The 18,381-nt window shown below is 39.4% G+C and overlaps 1 protein-coding gene and 1 non-coding gene across 3 annotated transcripts in view; both read right to left on the bottom strand.

Moving 5' to 3' along the window:
* KIAA2012 (KIAA2012 ortholog) overlaps positions 1 to 18,381 on the bottom strand; it is a 109,451-nt gene that overhangs the window by 16,192 nt on the left and 74,878 nt on the right. For both annotated transcript variants that reach the window (XM_030325534.1, XM_030325535.1), the window contains one exon: positions 13,740 to 13,812. In XM_030325534.1, coding sequence (XP_030181394.1) covers positions 13,740 to 13,812 — 73 coding nt within the window. The remainder of the gene's footprint in view (positions 1 to 13,739; positions 13,813 to 18,381) is intronic.
* On the bottom strand, positions 15,472 to 15,578 carry LOC115522549. The gene has a single exon (XR_003971452.1). It is a non-coding gene; the product is annotated as a U6 spliceosomal RNA (small nuclear RNA).

Here is an 18,381-nt window from a genome sequence, read left to right as displayed (position 1 = left end):
ACTTCTATATATAGGGGCGCTTGGGTGGCTCAGTCATTTGAGCATCAGGACTCCAGATTTTGGCTCAGGTCATGATATGGTTCATGGGTTCAAGCCCTGCGCTGAGCTCTACTTGTTGACAGTGTAGAGCCTACTTGGGATTCTCTCTCATTCCCTCTCTCTCTGCCTTCCCCTGTTTGCTCTCTCTCTATCTCTGTCTCTCTTTCTCTCAAAATAAATAAACTTAAAAAAACCTTAGATATACAATATAAATAAGTCATGGGGATATAATGTAAAGCATGGTGACTATAGTCAATAATATTTAGCACATTTGAAAGTTGCAAAGAGTAAATCTTAAAAGTTCTCATCACAAGGAAAAAATTTTTTTGTAACTATATGATGACTGTTGATAACTAGACTTATTGTGGTGATCACTTTGTGGTGTATACAAATATCAAATTATTATGTTGTATACCTGAAACTAATATAATGCTACATATCTATTTTCTCTCAATTTTAAAAATTTTAATTAAAATAAAAAATGAAAACCAAATGTTACCCTATAAGGAAGGCTTACTCAGGCTACACAGCTATCACTCTTTGCTGGACTCTCTCAAGACCAAACTGGGTAGCTCTTTATTTTTTATTTTGAGGTGGGGGGGCGAGAGAGAGAGAGAGAGAGAGAGAGAGAGAAAGAGAGAGAGAATCCCAAGCAGGCTCCATGCTCAGCATGGAGCTTGACGCTGGGCTCAAGCTCATGACCCTGGGATCATGACCTGAGCCTAAATCAAGAGTCAGACACTCAATCGACTGAGCCACCTAGGCGCCCCTGGGTAACTCCTTTAAAATGAGAAGAGTCCTCAGACTAAGACTTCATATTGGACTAGGCTACCTTTTATTTCACTTTAAACAATATTTTTATTACGAAAGATATATTTCATTGCAGAAAATTTGAAAAACAGAAGCACAAGGAAGAAAAAATAACTCACAGTCAACACATAATTATTAGAATGACTAAAATGATTGACTATACTTAGTATTGACAAAGAGGCAAAGGAACTAGAACTCTCATTTACTGCTAGTTGGAATGTAAGATGGAACAGTGACTTAGGAAAGTAGTTTGGCAGTTTCTTTTTTCTTTTTAATGTTTATTTATTTATTTTGAAAGAGAGAGTGACTGGGGGAGGGGTAAAGAGTTAGAGGGAGAGAGAGAATCCCAAGCAGGTTCTGTACTGCCAGCACAGAGCCCAACATGGGGCTCAATCCCACGAGCCATGAGATCATAACCTGAGCCAAAAATCAGGAGTTGGGCACTTAGCCTACTGAGCCACCAAGGTACCCTAGTTTGCCAGTTTCTTAAAAAATTAAATGTTATATATATCATATCATCCAACCACTACACTCCTGGGTATCCTACTCATGAGGAATGAGGGGCACCTGGCTGGCTCAGTTGGAAGAGTATGTGACTCTTGATCTCGGGGTTGTGAGTTTGAGCCCCATGATTGGTGTAGAGGTTCCTTAAATAAATAAGCAAACTTAAAAGAGGAATGAAAGCATATGTCCATATAAGGACTTGTACACAAATATTCATAGCAGCTTTATTGGTAATAGTCAAAAACTTGAAACAGCCCAAATGTTCATCAACAGGTGAATGGATAAGCAAACTGGTGTATACATACAAAGCAATATTACTTAGCAGTAAGTAGAAATGAAGCATTAATACACTCAGCACTATGGATGAATCTCAAAAGAATTACATGGAATGAAAGAAACCAGACCCAAAAAAGGGTATATATAGTATGACTTCATTAATAGAAAATTCTAAAAATGCAAACTAATCTATAGTGACAGAAAGCATATCAATGGGGGACACTGGGAGGCTGGGGACAAGGGAGGCTGGAGTTGGAGGAGGCATGAGGAAACGTTTGGGAAAGATGAATGTTTTATCTGGACTATGATGATGGTTTCATGGGTATATTGGTTTCATGGGTATATACATATATCAAAACTTACCTAGTGGATCTTAAAAGTTCTCATCATAAGAAAAAACAATTGTAATTGTGTGTGGTGATGGATGTTAATTGAAGTTACTGTGGTAATCATTTTGCAACATACAGATAAATCATGTTGTACACCTTAAACTAATACAATGCTATTTGTCAATTATATCTCAATAAAACTAGGAACCACCCCCAAATCATAGCAATGTTTAGTATTTCAATGAAAGAAAATCTATTGGCTGAATAATTTTATACCCTACCAAATAATTACACATCATTAAAGCCTAAGAAAAAGGAAAGTTGACTGCATTAAAATCTTTACAGGAAAAAAAAAAGTATTATTTAACACTTTAAAAAACTTATCTAATCATAAAATTTAAATAAGTGTAATTTGTCATATATCAATTATCCCTCAATAAATCTGCTTAAAAAAACTTAAGAAAAATATTAATACAAATAAAGTGCCTAAACAGTGTTGGCACTTGGTAAAAACAAACAAAAACCAAAACACCTCACCCATGATCACTCTACGCACATACAATTAATGCAAATATTTTGGTGTATATACTTTCATGCATATATAATCTATCTATCTGGGGTGCCTGGGTGGCTCAGTCAGTTGGGCGGCTGACTTTGGCTCAGGTTGTGATGTCACGGTTTGTGGGTTCGAGCTCTGCATTGGGCTCTGTGCTGACAGCTTGGAGCCTGGAGCTGGCTTCAGATTCTTTGTCTCCCTCTCTCTCTGCCCCTCCCCTGTTCACATTCTGTGTCTCTCTCTATCTCAAGAATAAATAAACATTAAAAAAAATTAATCCATCTACATATACACTCATTTTAATAGAATTATATATATGTATAATTTTAATTTACTTTTATGTTATTAGAATTTCCCATATAGTTAAATATTCTTAAAAATTATCATAATAAACAGCATAGCATTTTATTGTACAGATGTACCATACCTTAATCAGACATGTAACTTGTAAAATTCAGATTGTTTCAAAGTTTTTATAATTATAAAGAACTTTGCATAACATTTCATTGAAAGGAATGTTTTTTATTATTAAAAGACCTACTCTTTGTTCACATCTATGATTATTAAAGGATATACAGTCTTTAAGGCACAATGTTGACTGCCAAATCATTCCCCCCAAAATTTGTACTGATTTAACACTCTGAGAAAAATGGTCATCTATTTCTTCATTTATCACATGCTTATTAAATATTGACCACATGCTGGGAATTGTGTTAGATGCTGGAAATAGAGTGGGGAGTTGGACAGACACCCCCCTACCTGCCCCTGGTCTCAGGGAGCTTAAATTTTATTGGGGAAGATGGATATTAACACAAAATAAAAACTTTTCAAAAGGTAGACTCTAATATTCAATCCCTATTTCTCTTTGAGCAGTAGATTCCTGCATGAATTCATTTATTTTTCCTCATTTTTCTTTATTTAAAGGGGTTATAACTTTAAAGAAAGATTGGAAAAGAAAAAATTCACCTGTCATCCTACCATCAATCATCTCCTTAATATGATAGTTAATCCATTTTTCAGCATTCAAAGTTGTCCATGACACCCCCACTCTTTCTCAGCCCAGAGCGCCTTTGTAGCTTGGGTTTTCTTCTGCCATTCCCAAACTTTAAGGATAGCATCTCACACATCAACCTCCAGAAATAGCAGTGGGGACAAAATTGTTAATGTACAGGGTGGTTGGGGAAGCTGGGAAGGTTGATTGGGGTGGTTACTTAGAATTTATTTTGTTTTGGATCATATGTAATGTTACAGAGAGTTGGAGGTGATTTAAGTATCTTCGTGATAAGAGAAATTCTGTGGGAGTTTCATGGCTAACATGGCTGTAAAAGCTGTTTCACTGGACATTCATGGCTCATTATAGCTGTTTTGAACTCTGGGACAGGGCACTACAGGACCAGCAGAGGGCGCATTTGTATTGACCAAAAGCTGAGTTTCTACATTAGTGTAATTTCACCGTATTGATGAGAATTGAAAATTCTGGGAGGTGGATCATAGAAACGAGCTCCCCTCACTCCCCAATAAAATAATCTGGTATTTAGGAAATATTGGGATAAACTAAGCCAGTGCTTTGAATAATAATTTACAACTTTTAACTGCTTTAAAAAAAATCTGTAAAATATTTTAAGAATGCAGAGTATAGAAAAAATACTATATATGAGTACCACCTAGCTTTGTGAAATCTTAACATTTTGCCATATCTGATTCACATTTTTTTCTAAAGAAATAAAACGTTTCAGATACTGTCCAAGACTTCATTGTATAACATTTGATCTCATTTCTGTCACTCTCTCCCAGTGGTAACCGTTTTCTTAAATTTGGTATTTGTCCATTGAACACATTACTCCAAATATGGCACCTTCACATATTAAATATTTCAAGCTGAAGGAATTTGAAAAATGGCAGGTGAAGGAAGGATTCTCTGACCACCACCCCCTTCTCCCCCTGAAGCACCCCCTTCTAAGAGCCTCATTTGAGAGGTGCCCACCAGAAGTGCCACCTAGAGGAAAGAGGCATCCTTATCTCTGAAGATGGAGAAACTTCAAGAGGAATCCAAACAAACAGGCCTTGCTCAGTTTCTCCCAAATTATTATCCTTCCTTAGCCCATTCCCTTTAAGTAATATCACATTATCCCACAACTTTCCACTCTTCATCAAACCTCGTATAAAAACACTCAGGCTTGGGGTGGCTGTTGGCTCAGTCTGTGGAACATGCAACTCTTGATCTTGGGGTTGTGAGTTCAAGCCCCATGTTGGGTGTGGAGATAACTTAAAAATTAAAAAATCTTTAAAAAAACAAAACAAACACACACACACTCAGGCTTAACCATTTCTTTGGGTCCCCATTTCCTTATGAAGTCTCCTATGTCACATAAAATTTATATTAAATAAATTTGTGTGCTTTTATCCTCTTAAATCTGTGTCAGTTTAATTTTTTAGGCCCAGCCAGGAGACCCTAAGAGGGTCAAGGAAAAGTTTTTCTTTTCCTACAGTGTCCTCAGGCACATGTTTATATCTTTGCCACATATAAATACACTTATAAATAACAGGGGCACCTGGGTAGCTTATTCAGTTAAATGTCTGACTCTGGGTTTCAGCTCAGGTCAGGATCTCACAGCTTCATGGGTATGCGCCCCATATCAGGTTCTCTGCTGGCAGCTGGGAACCTGCTTGAGATTCTCTCTCTCCCTCTCTCTCTGCCCCTACCCCACTTGTGCTCTCTCTCTCTCAAAATAAATAAAACTTAAAAAACAACATATACTATTTTATACATTAAATCATTATATATTTTACAACTTATTTTGCTTAACATTTTAGTGATTAATTCATGATGATACATGTAGTTTCCATTCATTTATTTTAAGTTATTGACACTATTCCATTGTATAAACGTACCACAATTTAGTTATCCATTTTGTTGCCGATGGCTGTTTTGATTATTTCCAACTTTTTGTGATTACAATGCTGTAATGAACCTTCTTGAGTGAGTCACTTTTCATACACAAAAGAGTTTCTCTGAGGTATACATGGGAATAAAATTGTTGAGTTGCAGGGTATGTGTATCTCCAATTTATTGGATATTTCCAAATGGCTCTGAATTTCTAAAACTCTGTATCCTCATCAAAAATGGGTGTTTGCAGACTGTTAAATTTTTGTTAATCTGATATATACCTGAAATGATATCTCTTTTTGTTGTAATTTCAATTTTCCTGATTAGCAGCAAGTTGACTTCTTCACATGACCATTTATTTAGGCTTCCTCATCTGTTAATTGCCTATTCATATCTCAGCCATTTTCATTGGGTTGATCTTTTCCTTCTCTATTTGTAGCGGTTCTTGCCACATTTTGGATACCAATATTTTATTGGTTTTATGCGCTATAAGATATTGTCTTATAGTCTGTGATTTGTCTTTTTTTTTCTTTTTTAAAGATTTTTAAAAATTATTATTATTATTTTATGTTATTTTTAAATGTTTATTCATTTTTGAAAGACAGAGAGAGACAGAGCACAAGAGGGGTGGGGCAGAGAGAGAAAGGGGGGGACACAGAATCTGAAGGAGGCTCCAGGCTCTGAGCTGTCAGCACAGAGCCTGATGTGGGGCTTGAACCCATGAACCATGAGATCATGACCTGAGCCGAAGTTGGACGCATAACCGACTGAGCCACCCAGGTGCCCCAAAAGATTTTATTATTTTTTAAAAATAATCTCTATACCTAACATGGGGCTCAAACTTACAACCCCAAGAGCAAGAGTTGCTTGCTCTGCCAATTAAGCCAGCCAGGCACCCCTGTGATTTGTCTTTTAACTTTGTTTTTGCTGTCTTGTCAAAAACTTTAAATTTTAATATAACCTGATTTGTCAGTAATTTTCTTTATGGTTTATGTTTTGATTCAGGGGTAGGAAATTTTTTCCTTTCTCAAATTCATAAAGATATTCTTCTATATTTCTTCTAAAAAGTTTAAAATTTTTGCTTTTTCAGAAAAAAGCCTGGCTGGTTAAGTCAGAAGAGCATGAGACTCTTGATCTTGGGGTTGTGAGTTCAGGCTCCAAGTTGGGTATAGAGATAACTTAAAAAGAAAATATTAAAAAAATTTTTTTTTGCTTTTTCAAGAAACACACCTGATAATGTGAGATAAAGATTTAAAAATTGGATAACCATTTATCTCAAAGTTATATACTGAGAAATAGCTCATTCTTTACACTTTTGCCATATGTTGTTTCCATATATGGGTGCATTTATTTCTGCATTCTCTATTCTGTCTGTCCCTAAGCCAATATCATATGGCCTTAAAGTGATTTTTGATATTTAATATTTTTGATATTTTAGTATTTGGCCTCTTTGTTTTTCTTCAAAATTCTATTGGTTATTTTGGGCCCCTTTATGAATTTTGGGATCAACTTACCATGTTCCACCAAAACCTGATTGGGGATTTAAAAAAAAATTGTAACTGCATTGAATTTACAGATTAAGTTAGGGAGAATTTTCAACCTTCCTGTTTATAAACATTACATACAACATTATATAGAATGTTATATTTATTTCATTCTATTTTTATTTAACAAGATTTTGTAATTTCTTCAAGAAAGTCTCACATATCTTTTTTTACATTTGTTTGTAGGATATATGTACCTCTATCTATACAGATATATATTTAAAAATTACATTTATCCTACCTTCCTGTATAAACTGTACCAGTGGATAACTAATAGAAGAGGAAAAGTTGTTTTGGGTTTTTTTGGTAGGAGTTTTCCAAGTAATAAGTGGAAAAAGAATGATAGAATTTCAATATCACTATTTTGCAGCTTGTAATGAATGAATGGATCTGAGGCTACGAGCACCATGAGGTGACACGATGTCTCCTGATGGGAGAGCTCAATGCCCTCCATGAAATGGTCTTCCAAAAGGAAAAACCAAACTTGAATCTGATCAATCTCTAGATCCAAGTACTAACTTACAGGGAGTATAGAAGACAGAGAAGCACGTAAAACTACACCATGAGGAAGCAATCAGCAAAATCTAGATTGTGGGAAACTCTATAGGGCAAGTGACTCAATTTCCTAAAAATAAACTAAGAGAGTTAAGAAAAGAAATGAAAGGGAGCCAATAAATTAAAGGAGACTTGAAGGCCACATCAACGAATCACAAACAAACAAACTCTGAAACAATTATAATAATTGGGAGACAGTTACAGCATTAAAAAAACTGAATATTCAATTATATTAAAGAATGGTTCTAATTTTTAGGTGCAATAGTAGTATTACAGTTATGTCAAAAGTGTCTTTTTTTTTTTAAGGGTATTTATTTATTTTGAGAGAAAGAGAGTATGAGCAGAGGAGGAGCAGAGAGAGAGGGAGAGAGAGAATCCCAAGCAGGCTCCAAGCAGTGAGCACAGAGCCCCACATGGAGTTCTAACTCATGAACCATGAGATCATGACCTGAGCCAAAATTGAGTCAGATGCTCAACTGACGGAGCTACCCAAGTGCCCCCAAAGTGTCTTTTCTTGTTTTTTAGAGATAGATACGTGTATACATAAAATGACATGAGGCTGGAAAATTTGTTTCAAAATAATATGGAAGAGAGGGAGGAAGGAGTTAGGGATGTGGGTGAACAATATCGGCCAGGATATGGATATGTGGAATTCCTATGCTGATTTTTGTGTATGTTTGGGGGTTTTCATAATAACAATTATCTTACAATTGCATTATAAATTGTAATTTATGTTTTGACACTTTCTTTTTTCCACAATTGATTTTTATGTTTTGATCTATATTTAGTAATCTTGCTGACTTTTTGTCTTTTAATAGCTTGTCTGTAGAGGCCCTTGGATTTTCCATATAATGCTATTGTCTGGGAACAATGACAGTGTCATTTCCTCCTTTCTGTCCTTTTCCTTTTCCTTTCTTTTGGTTTCCCTACTGTGCTACTACAATGTTGAAATAGAAGCAATGACAGAGGGCGTCCTTATCCTAGTTCTTTCTCTAAAGAGGATGCTTTTAAAGTTCTACCATTAAAGTGTGATGTGTACTTCAGATTTTTGATAGACACCCTTTATTAAAATCAGGAAGTCTTCCTCTGTTCCCAGTTTGATAATTTTAAATTATGAATGGGTGGATATCATAGTTATTTTTCATTTTGTATCTATTGGGATGACCCTAAGGTTTTTCTCCTTTAACCTCTTGATGTGAATTACATAAACAGACTCTCACATGTTAGACCATCTTTGAATTCCTGGGATAAACCAAATTCAGTCATGGTATATGTATACACACACACACACACACACACACACACACACACTATATGTATATTTGTATATTTATACAAAATATTACATATTTAAACGTAAGCTTAATGATTTGATTGGCTATATTTTATTTAGGAGTCTTGCATCTTGGATCATAAGTGAGATTGGTCTATAAATTGCCTTTCTTATGTTGTCTTTATCTGTAGGTTCAACTGCTTTTTGGTCTTGATGAATTTGGGTCTCAAGTTAGAAATAAATTTTACTTCCTGGAAGGTGAAGAGACTTTTCAGGATCAAGGGGCAACAGCTGTGTTCTGGGATTTTGGGGACTTCCCTGGGGTTTCTATTTTGGGTTAAGTGGAGTGAGCCAGAAACATTTTTTTTTTTTTTTTTTTTTTTTTTTTACATTTTATTTATTTTTGAGAGAGAGAGAGACAGAGCACAAGTGGGGGAGAGGCACAGAGAGAGGGACACACAGAATCTGAAGCAGGCTCCCGGCTCTGAGCTGTCAGCACAGAGCCTGACATGGGGCTTGAACCCACAAACCATGAGATCATGACCTGAGCCGAAGTTGACACTCAACTGACTGAGCCACCCAGGCGCCCTGAGCTAGAAACATTCTTAAGGATGTACAACTGCTCGACATGGAGGAGGGCTTTGAAATACTTTTCAGAAGGAAAGATAAAGCAGTAACAGAGTGTGGAGGTCATCTAGGCTGCTAGGAACTAGCAGATAATTCTGAACCCAGTACTGGCAGTGTGCAGTGACTGTGTAGGCTTCATATAGAGCAAATCGGGGAGCAAGGGGTCTTGACTGACCTCAGGTGGCAGCCCTGTACAGGGGTGCCACTTTCCAGGTTGTAGATTCTGGGGCAGGGGCACTGTCTCAACTTCTGGCACACACTTCTGATCTATTTTTCCCACAGCTTTAAGGGAAATTTTTTGCAACACTGGCTACTCCTTAGTTCATTGCACAAGTTGGGCAGTCATTATATCTGCTCCTTCTGGAGCTGTTTATTCCTGGAGCCAGGAACTGCCCCCGAGGAAAGGCCTTCAAACCTCCCTACAGCTAAGTGGACCAATGGGATTTATGCTCCTACAAGGCAGCTGTGGGCCCAACACTGATGTTTTCTCTCCTGTCCTCAGGATGAGGAGATGCTGAGCCAGCTTTAAGATGTAGAGAAGGGTAATGGCAAAGGCGATGGCAGAGAGAAGGAACCTGGGGCAGGGCTGTCCTACCTCTTGTCTGCCAGCTTGGACTTTTCCGAGAGAGAAAAATAAACCTTCCATCTTATTTGAAGTCACTTTATCTTGGTCTTTGTTAGAACAGTTGCATCAATATCCTAAGTACTGCATACCCATCTCTTCAATAAAGCAATAATGCTCTGGGCCTCTTTTTTTTTTTTTTTTTGGTTTTTAGTAATATTTTATTTTATTTTATTTATTTATTTTTTTTGATGTCACTTTGATATTGAAGGGTATTTACATCTTTATTTTTTTTATATATATATGAAATTTATTGACAAATTGGTTTCCATACAACACCCAGTGCTCATCCCAAGTTAGAGTGGGAGAGAGCCAAAGCATAAGAGACTGTTAAAAACTGAGAACAAACTGAGGGTTGATGGGGGGTGGGAGGGAGGGGAGGGTGGGTGATGGGTATTGAGGAGGGCACCTTTTGGGATGGGCCTCTTTTTCCCTAGTAGAATAGAAATGGCTCACTGGTTTCTAAGGGTTTCTGTAAGTCCTGCCTTTTGTCTTTTCCCCCCATTGTTTCAGGCTACTCATTAGGGACCCCCCTGTATCTCATGCAGGGCTCCTCAAATCTCTCACTCTTTCTAAGAGTATCTCAAATTCTGCCACATTGTAAGGGGTTACATCACTACTGAACATAGCCTTTCACAGAAAGCGGAGGCTGGCAAGGCTGCTTTGTTCAGACTGGGTCTGCTGTCCACATGTGGACTTAAGTAAAAGAAGGACTTACACAACGTACTCAACCAGTCTTGCCAAGTTCAAGCCCCCATCACTGAGATTGACCTAGAAAGTAATCATCATGTTATCAACTTAGAACAAGTCTCTCCTGACAAGGAGACAAGACTTACAGCTACTAAATTAAGGTTTTTAAGAAATAGACTGATAGCTAACCCATAGTGAGCACTTCCTCTGTGCTAGGCACTCTCATAAGCACATTACATGTATTAACTCCTTTATCTCACAGCCACCTCATGAGGTAAGTAGTATTGGCACCTCCATTTTACAGATGACTTCAACCCAGATCAAGTTAGAAACTCTAGGGGCAGGACCCCAAATTTATTTTAACCAGACTTTCAGGGGGTTCTGATGCACACTGAAGTTTGAGAACAACTGGCCTAGGAAATAAACAAGACTTGAAATTTTATTCTTTTTTTGGACTGAGGGGTTGGGGAAAAGAGGTGGAAAGGAAAGTTTTGTATTTAACATGAGCAATTTTCCAAACCCGATTTGATTTGGAGGTTGCCAATTTGATTTGTCTGGTGAAAACTTGCATGCAGTGATTTCACCAAGTGTAAGATGCAAGGTATTCTTGGTAGATATGGCACTGGCTCACTGCTCATAATTTAAACATGAAGATCACTACTTAATTTAGAGTAGTAGAGAATAAAATCTTGGCAATTAGATGTAAGGCCTATATGGGGAAAATCGATCCTTAAATAGTTAAAAAAAATTCCTTGGCAAGCTCTCTTTTCTTCCTACAAAGATTTGAAATCTTTTTTTAAACATTAGCATTTATCATTCAGGACAGGCAAATGCCTTCTTTAATTTTCTGCAGTGATATTTCACTGCATTAAAGACTGTCTGGATAACCTTTGTGGAACTCAGCCGAAGCCTGTTCCTCTGTCATGAGAAAGGAAAACTGTTTCGACTAACGTGGTCATTGCTTAGATTTGGCCATGTTCTGCACTGCCTAAAACCCCCATTGCACTTGGAGCCTTGTCAGTGTTCACATTCTGCATATGTGACTTATGACATGGAAGGTCTGAAGACTGGAGCATTGTTTCCCTGGTTACTGTCACTCAGCTTTGAAAATGGAGGGGGCAGGAGACTTATTTTAGCAAGAACTCTGCTTAAAAGCTTGACCAAACCCAGAGATTGGGCTACCATAATATTTTATTGTCTGATATGTAGAAACAGTGAAATCTTTTATTTTATTATTCTATTTTTGAGACGGAAAGGGCACAAGTGAGCCAGGGGCAGCAAGAGAGAGAGGGGGAGAGGGAGTGAGGCAGGGCTCACCTGAAGCAGGGCTCTTGCTCACCTGAAGCAGGGCTCAAACTCATGAACCTGAGCTGAAGATCATGACCTGAGCTGAAGTCAGATACTTAACCAACTGGGCCACCCACGTACCCAGCAGTGAAATCTTTTTAAATGAGTATAAAATTATTTTTGTTTAGAATATCAAATGAAAGAAACAGTAAAATATGTAAACAGAAAAATATCAAATTTAAGGTGAAATTCCAAATCCATGACTTTGCATTTTTATTTCTAGTGAGCTCTCATGGTCTCCTCATCTCATGGGGTCTAGAGGAGATAGGAAGGGTCATGGTGTCATTTCAAGGTTGGAAAACTGTGACCCTGAGAGGGTAGACATTTAATCATTATGATATCCAAGTCAAAAATAATACAGTATTAGGGTGCCTGGGGGGCTCGGTTGGTTAAGTGGTTGACTCTTGATTTCAGCTTAGGTCATGATCTCAGGTTCGTGAGCTCAAGCCCCACATTGAGCTCTCTACTGACAGTGCAGAGCCTGCTTGGAAGTCTCTCTCTCTCCCCCTCTCTCTGCCCCTTTCTGACTCTTTCTCTCTCTCAAAATAAATAAATAAACTTAAAAAAATAATAATACAGTATTCGTTAAAGGGTTACTGTATATGAATTACTTCATTTATTTCTCATGCAACCTTAGGAGGGGAATACTGTTTTCAGCCTCAGTTAAGGACACTGAGGCACAGAGGGGTTAAGGCAGTAGTCCAACTTCAGAGCCCACGTTCTCCACTCAGCTGAACAGAGCTGCTGTTGCTAGCCTATATAGAGCACCTTATGTGAATTCAAGAAAGGCACCCCAGTAGAAGGGCCGGTAGAAGGGGGAAAGGAGCCCCTTCTGCATGGATACCCCCAGTCCTGAGGTGCATGGCTTAGGGGGCAGAGCACAGGCCCCTATTTGCTCTCTCTGCTGGATGACTTTGTACAGCAAACAATAAGCAATTCTTTCTGGCTGGCACTGCATCCACTCCTTGAGAACACAAGTGTCTCTCACCTATCTATTTCCATTCCTGCAAGATGCAGTGAGGATAAAGAACAGTTCTGGTACCTGGGCCTACCCAACTGCAGTATCACACAGCATGCACAGGTACCCCCAGGGAAGAGATTAGAGTCTAGCTCAGGGTCTGGGAATATGAACTATGCCAAAAAGCCCAGTTCTGGGCCCAATGTTTCCTAGAATCATCATTATTAAATGCAGCATCATTTTTGGAGGAAGCCACACTCAAACAGCCTGACCACCCAGGGCGGTGGGCAGCAGGGTCTGTGTCTCTAAAGATACTGCCCCCCACCATCGTTGGAATATTAACCCTCTAGCCAGGGAGTCTCAGCTCCTGCACCTGCATATCCACACCCCTGTGGGCAGGAGGAACAGAAAAGTGGAAGTGCCTATGTGACCTTTTTGTGATACCCCAGAGTCTCCACTCTCTTCCATCAATCTGTGGCCTCTGGCAGGAAAGAAACCTTTCAGTAAGTCCAAAAATATAAAAGCATGTTATCGTCATCAGTTGGTTTGTGATGCATTAAGTAAGAACAATCAGAGTCTGAACTCAGCACACTGGTCTGTTTTCTGACTTCCAGGCTGAGAGGAAATGGAAGGGTCATTTCCCATTAACATCTTTGAACCAATGCAAACCTCATTAGATGATTGTTGTGATAAGATTTAAAACCCAACCTGGCTGTCTCTACCTTGGGTATCTTGATGATTTTCTCTGAGGGGTCCTCCTGGTTCTTCATGATAGTCCATTTCATCTCCATTTTCCTATTAGGTTAATACACAATAAAAAAAAGTACATAAGACAAAATAAAGGCAAACACTCCTATTGTCTATGCCCTTTGGAAATCCAGTTCTTCTCCTTCTTTGTCAACTTATTTTAACTTCAGTGTCCAAGAAGTCTAGTACCAGTGTGAATAGCCCTAAAGAGCCAGGTGGGCTTAGCTGCACTGTTGAGCATTATGGGGGTCTTAGTTGTATTTCTCTTGTGGGAGGCTTGTCCCATCCACATGTACGGTGTTCCATGCCTGGCATTAACTGGGGGGAGGGAGGTGGGGAGAAGAATGCCACAGGCACAGACCAACTGGAGAAGGAAGCAAGGTACCTCCAGGGACTTGATGGATGACTGATGTGATGAGAGCAGAGGCAGAAAGAATAGGAAGGGTGGGTTGAATCAGACTCCCAAGGACTTGAAGGCAGATTAAGGGCTTTGGTCTTATCTCGAACAAATGGAAAGTACTGAAGGTGTAAGGCAAGGAAGCAAAAGGGTCAGATTGGCCTTTTGTGGAGTTTCCAAGGTTGCCACGGATTAGGTTTCTTATCACATTGAATCCCCTCTTCCTTCTTTCTCTCAGTCATACAAATTGCTTGCAATCCACCATCTAGAAATTTCCATAATAGTGGTTCGCAACCCTGGCTATGAGTTAGAATTATTTAAAAGGTATGATATCTAATATTTACCCCCCAAAAATAAAATCAGACTTTCTGGAACTAGGGTATTTAAATTTTTTTTTTAAACATTTATTTTTAAGAGACAGAGAGAGACAGAACATGAGCAGGGAAGGGGCAGAGAGAGAGGGAGACACAGAATCTGAAGCAGGCTCCAGGCTCTGAGCTGTCAGCACAGAGCCTGGCACAGGGCTTGACCCCATGAACTGTGAGATGATGACCTGAGCTGAAGTCGGACACTCAACTGACTGAGCCACCCAGGCGCCCCTGGAACTAGGGCATTTTTAAAGTTTCTTGGGTGATTCCAACATGTAGCCAGGATTGAGAGTCACTGATCTCCTCTAGAGATTAGAAGAGAAACTCGTTGGTAGCCAAAGTGATGTGACAGGTAGAGTCAAAGACTTAAGTAAAGCCACATGTGTCTGAGGAAGTCAGCTCTTGATCTTTGTCACGTGGATCTCTGCTGAGTCCCTAGCTTCACTTCAGCTACAAAGAAGGAATTGGATATGGAGAGCCCTGGAAGTTTCTCCTAGGACTAAAGTTCCTCTACCTTTAGTGACAATCAGTTTTTCCACTTAATTATCAAATACCCAAGCTGCTCTGGAAAGAGACAATTAATCTAATTTGTTTGACATTCTCTTCTCACCCTATAGCTTTTTACCCTGTGTATTTTTTCACTTGTTAGCTTACCGTTTGTAGCCAATGAGATTCTGACATAAAAGAGCTAGAGCAGGTAAGTGATTTTCTTTCTTTCTCTTCCTTCCTTCCTTCCTTTTTTGCTTTTATTATGATTAAGTTTCTAAAAAAATTTTTTTAAGTTTATTTTTTTCGTAATTTCTATACTCAACATGGGGCTCAAACTCACGACTCTGAGATCAAGAGTCTCATGCTCTTCCAACTGAGCCAGCCAGGCTCCCCTTAAGTTTTTATTTTAATTCCAGTTAGTCAACATAGTGTTATATTAGTTTCAGGTATACAAGAAAATATTGAATGCTCAGGAATGTGCATAGCATCCTCATGCAGGGGCCACACTAATCTTCTCTGTATTGCTCCAATTTTAGTATATGTGCTGCTAAAGCGAGCAAAGTAATTTTCTTTCTTTTGTTATTTCTCATTTTGGAGACAAACAGGATTTGGTCTTGGTGCAGTAAAGAAAAAAAAATCATCCCTAAATAAATGGAAAGGTTTTTGAAAAATTACAGCAGGAAAACCCACCTCAGTCATAGTAAACTGCTAAGTTATAAGAATAGAAGAAAGATAAACGGAAAGACATGCCCTATTAATCTAACAGGAAACTGGATTAAAAGGGAGAAACAAGCTTGCTCCTTTGGAAGAATTTCAAAGGCAAGAAGAATAAACCTTCAGTCTTAATATGTAGCTATGAGCCTTCAGGGGCAAGAAATATTCTTCTCATTTTACAGATGGGGAGATGGAGGCAGAGAGAGTCAGGGACTTTGAAAGAACCTTCTGGCACATCCCTATTAGAAAAAGAAATAGTCTTTTTTATTTTTTTTATTAAAAAAATTTTTTTTTCTGAAGCAGGCTCCAGGCTCTGAGCTGTCAGCACAAAGCCCGACGCGGGGCTTGAACTCACACACCGTGAGATCATGACCTGAGCCGAAGTCGTACGCTTAACCGATAGCCACCCAGGTGCCCCAAGAAGTAGTCTTAATTTGAAATTCTGTCTGTTGCTTAGAAAACTATAAAAAAAAACCTGTCATGTTTTAGATATATGAACACACATGAGAAATGACTTATACCTAAGGTTATTCACTGCAACAGACTGAAACCACCTAAAAGTCTTACCAATTGAGGACTAGTCAAATACATTATGGTAATTCATACAATGGAATACTACACAACTGTTAAAAATAATCTCTTTACAGGGGTGCCTGGGTGGCTCAGTTAGTTAAGCACCAACTCTTGATCCCAACCCAGTACTTGATCTCAGGCTCATGAATTTGAGCCCCCATGCTGGGTGTGAAGCCCACTTAAATACACACACACACACAACACCTGAAACTAAACAAAATGCAACCTGTCATTTTTTCCCTAAACGTTTATTCATTTTTGAGAGAGAAAAAGAGAGAGCGCGTGCGCATGCCCGTGTGAGCGGGGGAGGGGCAGAGAGCAATGGGGACAGAAGATCTGAAGTGGGTTCTGTGCTGACAGCAGCCAGCCTGATGTGGGGCTCATGAACCATGACATAGATCATGACCTGAGCTGAAGTCAAACACCCAATCGATTGACACACCCAGGTGCCCCTGTCATTTTTTTTTTTTAAGTTTATTTATTTTGAGAGAGACAGAGAGACAGCACAGGGTGAGGTGGGGGTAGTGGTAGAGAGAGAGGGAAAGAGAGAATCCCAAGCAGGCTTCGCACTGAGCGTAAAGCTGGACGCGGGGCTCCATTTCAGGAGCTGTGAGATCGTGACCTCATCTGGAAGAGTTGGATGCTTCCCAGACTGAGCCACCCAGGCACCCCACAATCTGTCATTTTTAATATGAGTTACAAGTGCAATGACTAAACTGAATGATTGAAACATTGAAACAAGTGTAATGACACTTGGTGAGTGTGCCAAAGAAGCTGAAGGACTGAAAATTCAATCCTAGCTCAGTTATTCTGGCCAAGTCATTTGCTCTTCATCTGTTCCTTCAGCCCATGAACATTTATTGAGTGTCTGTTGTGTGCCAGGTCATGTGCTAGGCATTGGGGGCACCAGGATGAAAGATCTATTCGCAAGCACCTTGCTGGCTTGTGGAGAAATGACATAAAACCTCAGCATTGCAATGCTGTGTGATAAATGTTGTGACAGATTATGACAGGTTTCTGCAGGACCTCAGAAGGTGAAGCTAAATTAGTCCGGGGAATGTTTGTTTACCAGGGGACATGGTGCTAAGTCTTGCAGAGAAAGGGAGGTAGGGCAGTTCCTGGCAGAGGAAGAGGCATGTGCTGGTCAGGGGGCAGTTTGGGGTGGCTGCAGTGCACGGACAGTGTGAATTAGACAGGGGCCAGGTTTTGCAGGTTGCAGTATGGAGTTAAAAAAAATTGATTTGTTATATTTTTCTATTTATGAAAGAAATACATCTTTGATGCCAGGATCTAACCAGAAGGCCAATGGGGACATGGTAAGGAATTTCAAGCAAACCAGTGATATGACTGAGCTGTATTTAGAAAGAGCACTGGCAGCAGTATGGTATTATAGGGCTGTGGGTGGGTGGGGATAGTAACAAACACTTTGTAAACACAAACTGCAGCACCGAAACCAGACATGAGACACAGCTGCCTGAGTGGCTGGGGTGCAGGTCCTGGAGTCAGACTGCCTGCCCTGGAAGCCCTGACTCCCACACATCATGCCTTACAGATCATGCAAGTTACTTAAACCCTGAGCCTCAATTGCTTCAACTGACAGGGGCTCGGCCAGGTGACCTGAAGTTCTCATCTCTCCTTGGAGAATCTTCCTCTGGTCTTGCCCACTACCCTCATGCACAGCACCCCATCTGAGCATGGTACTTCTAGGCTCACAGCAGGCTTTCATGAGGGGCTGCCAGGGGACTGGAGGAGCATGGGATGCTGGAGTCAGATGTGGGGCTCCTGTGGGCCAGGAGCCAGCCGCATGACCTATCACTGAAACTCACTCTTTCCACCTTTGAAATGGAGTAATAATAAATACAGAGTTCTTAAAAGGCCTGTTTAGGAAAATACGTTTAGAAAGTCTGTGTAACATACCACAATACATACATCTAAATGACCTCCTTAATAATGGAAGAAAACCAGTATCTCCTTTAAGAGTTTTAACTTCAAGGCAGTAGTACAACTTTTCTTATGCATTAAAAGATCCCACATGGGGGCGCCTGGGTGCCTCAGTTAGTTAAATGTCTAACTTCA

Source organism: Lynx canadensis, chromosome C1 (genome assembly GCF_007474595.2).
Source record: "Lynx canadensis isolate LIC74 chromosome C1, mLynCan4.pri.v2, whole genome shotgun sequence".
In the NCBI taxonomy this organism is placed as follows: Eukaryota; Metazoa; Chordata; class Mammalia; order Carnivora; family Felidae; genus Lynx; species Lynx canadensis.
The sequence above is the reverse complement of the archived record's forward strand: the minus strand, read 5'-3'. Positions and strand labels throughout refer to the sequence as shown.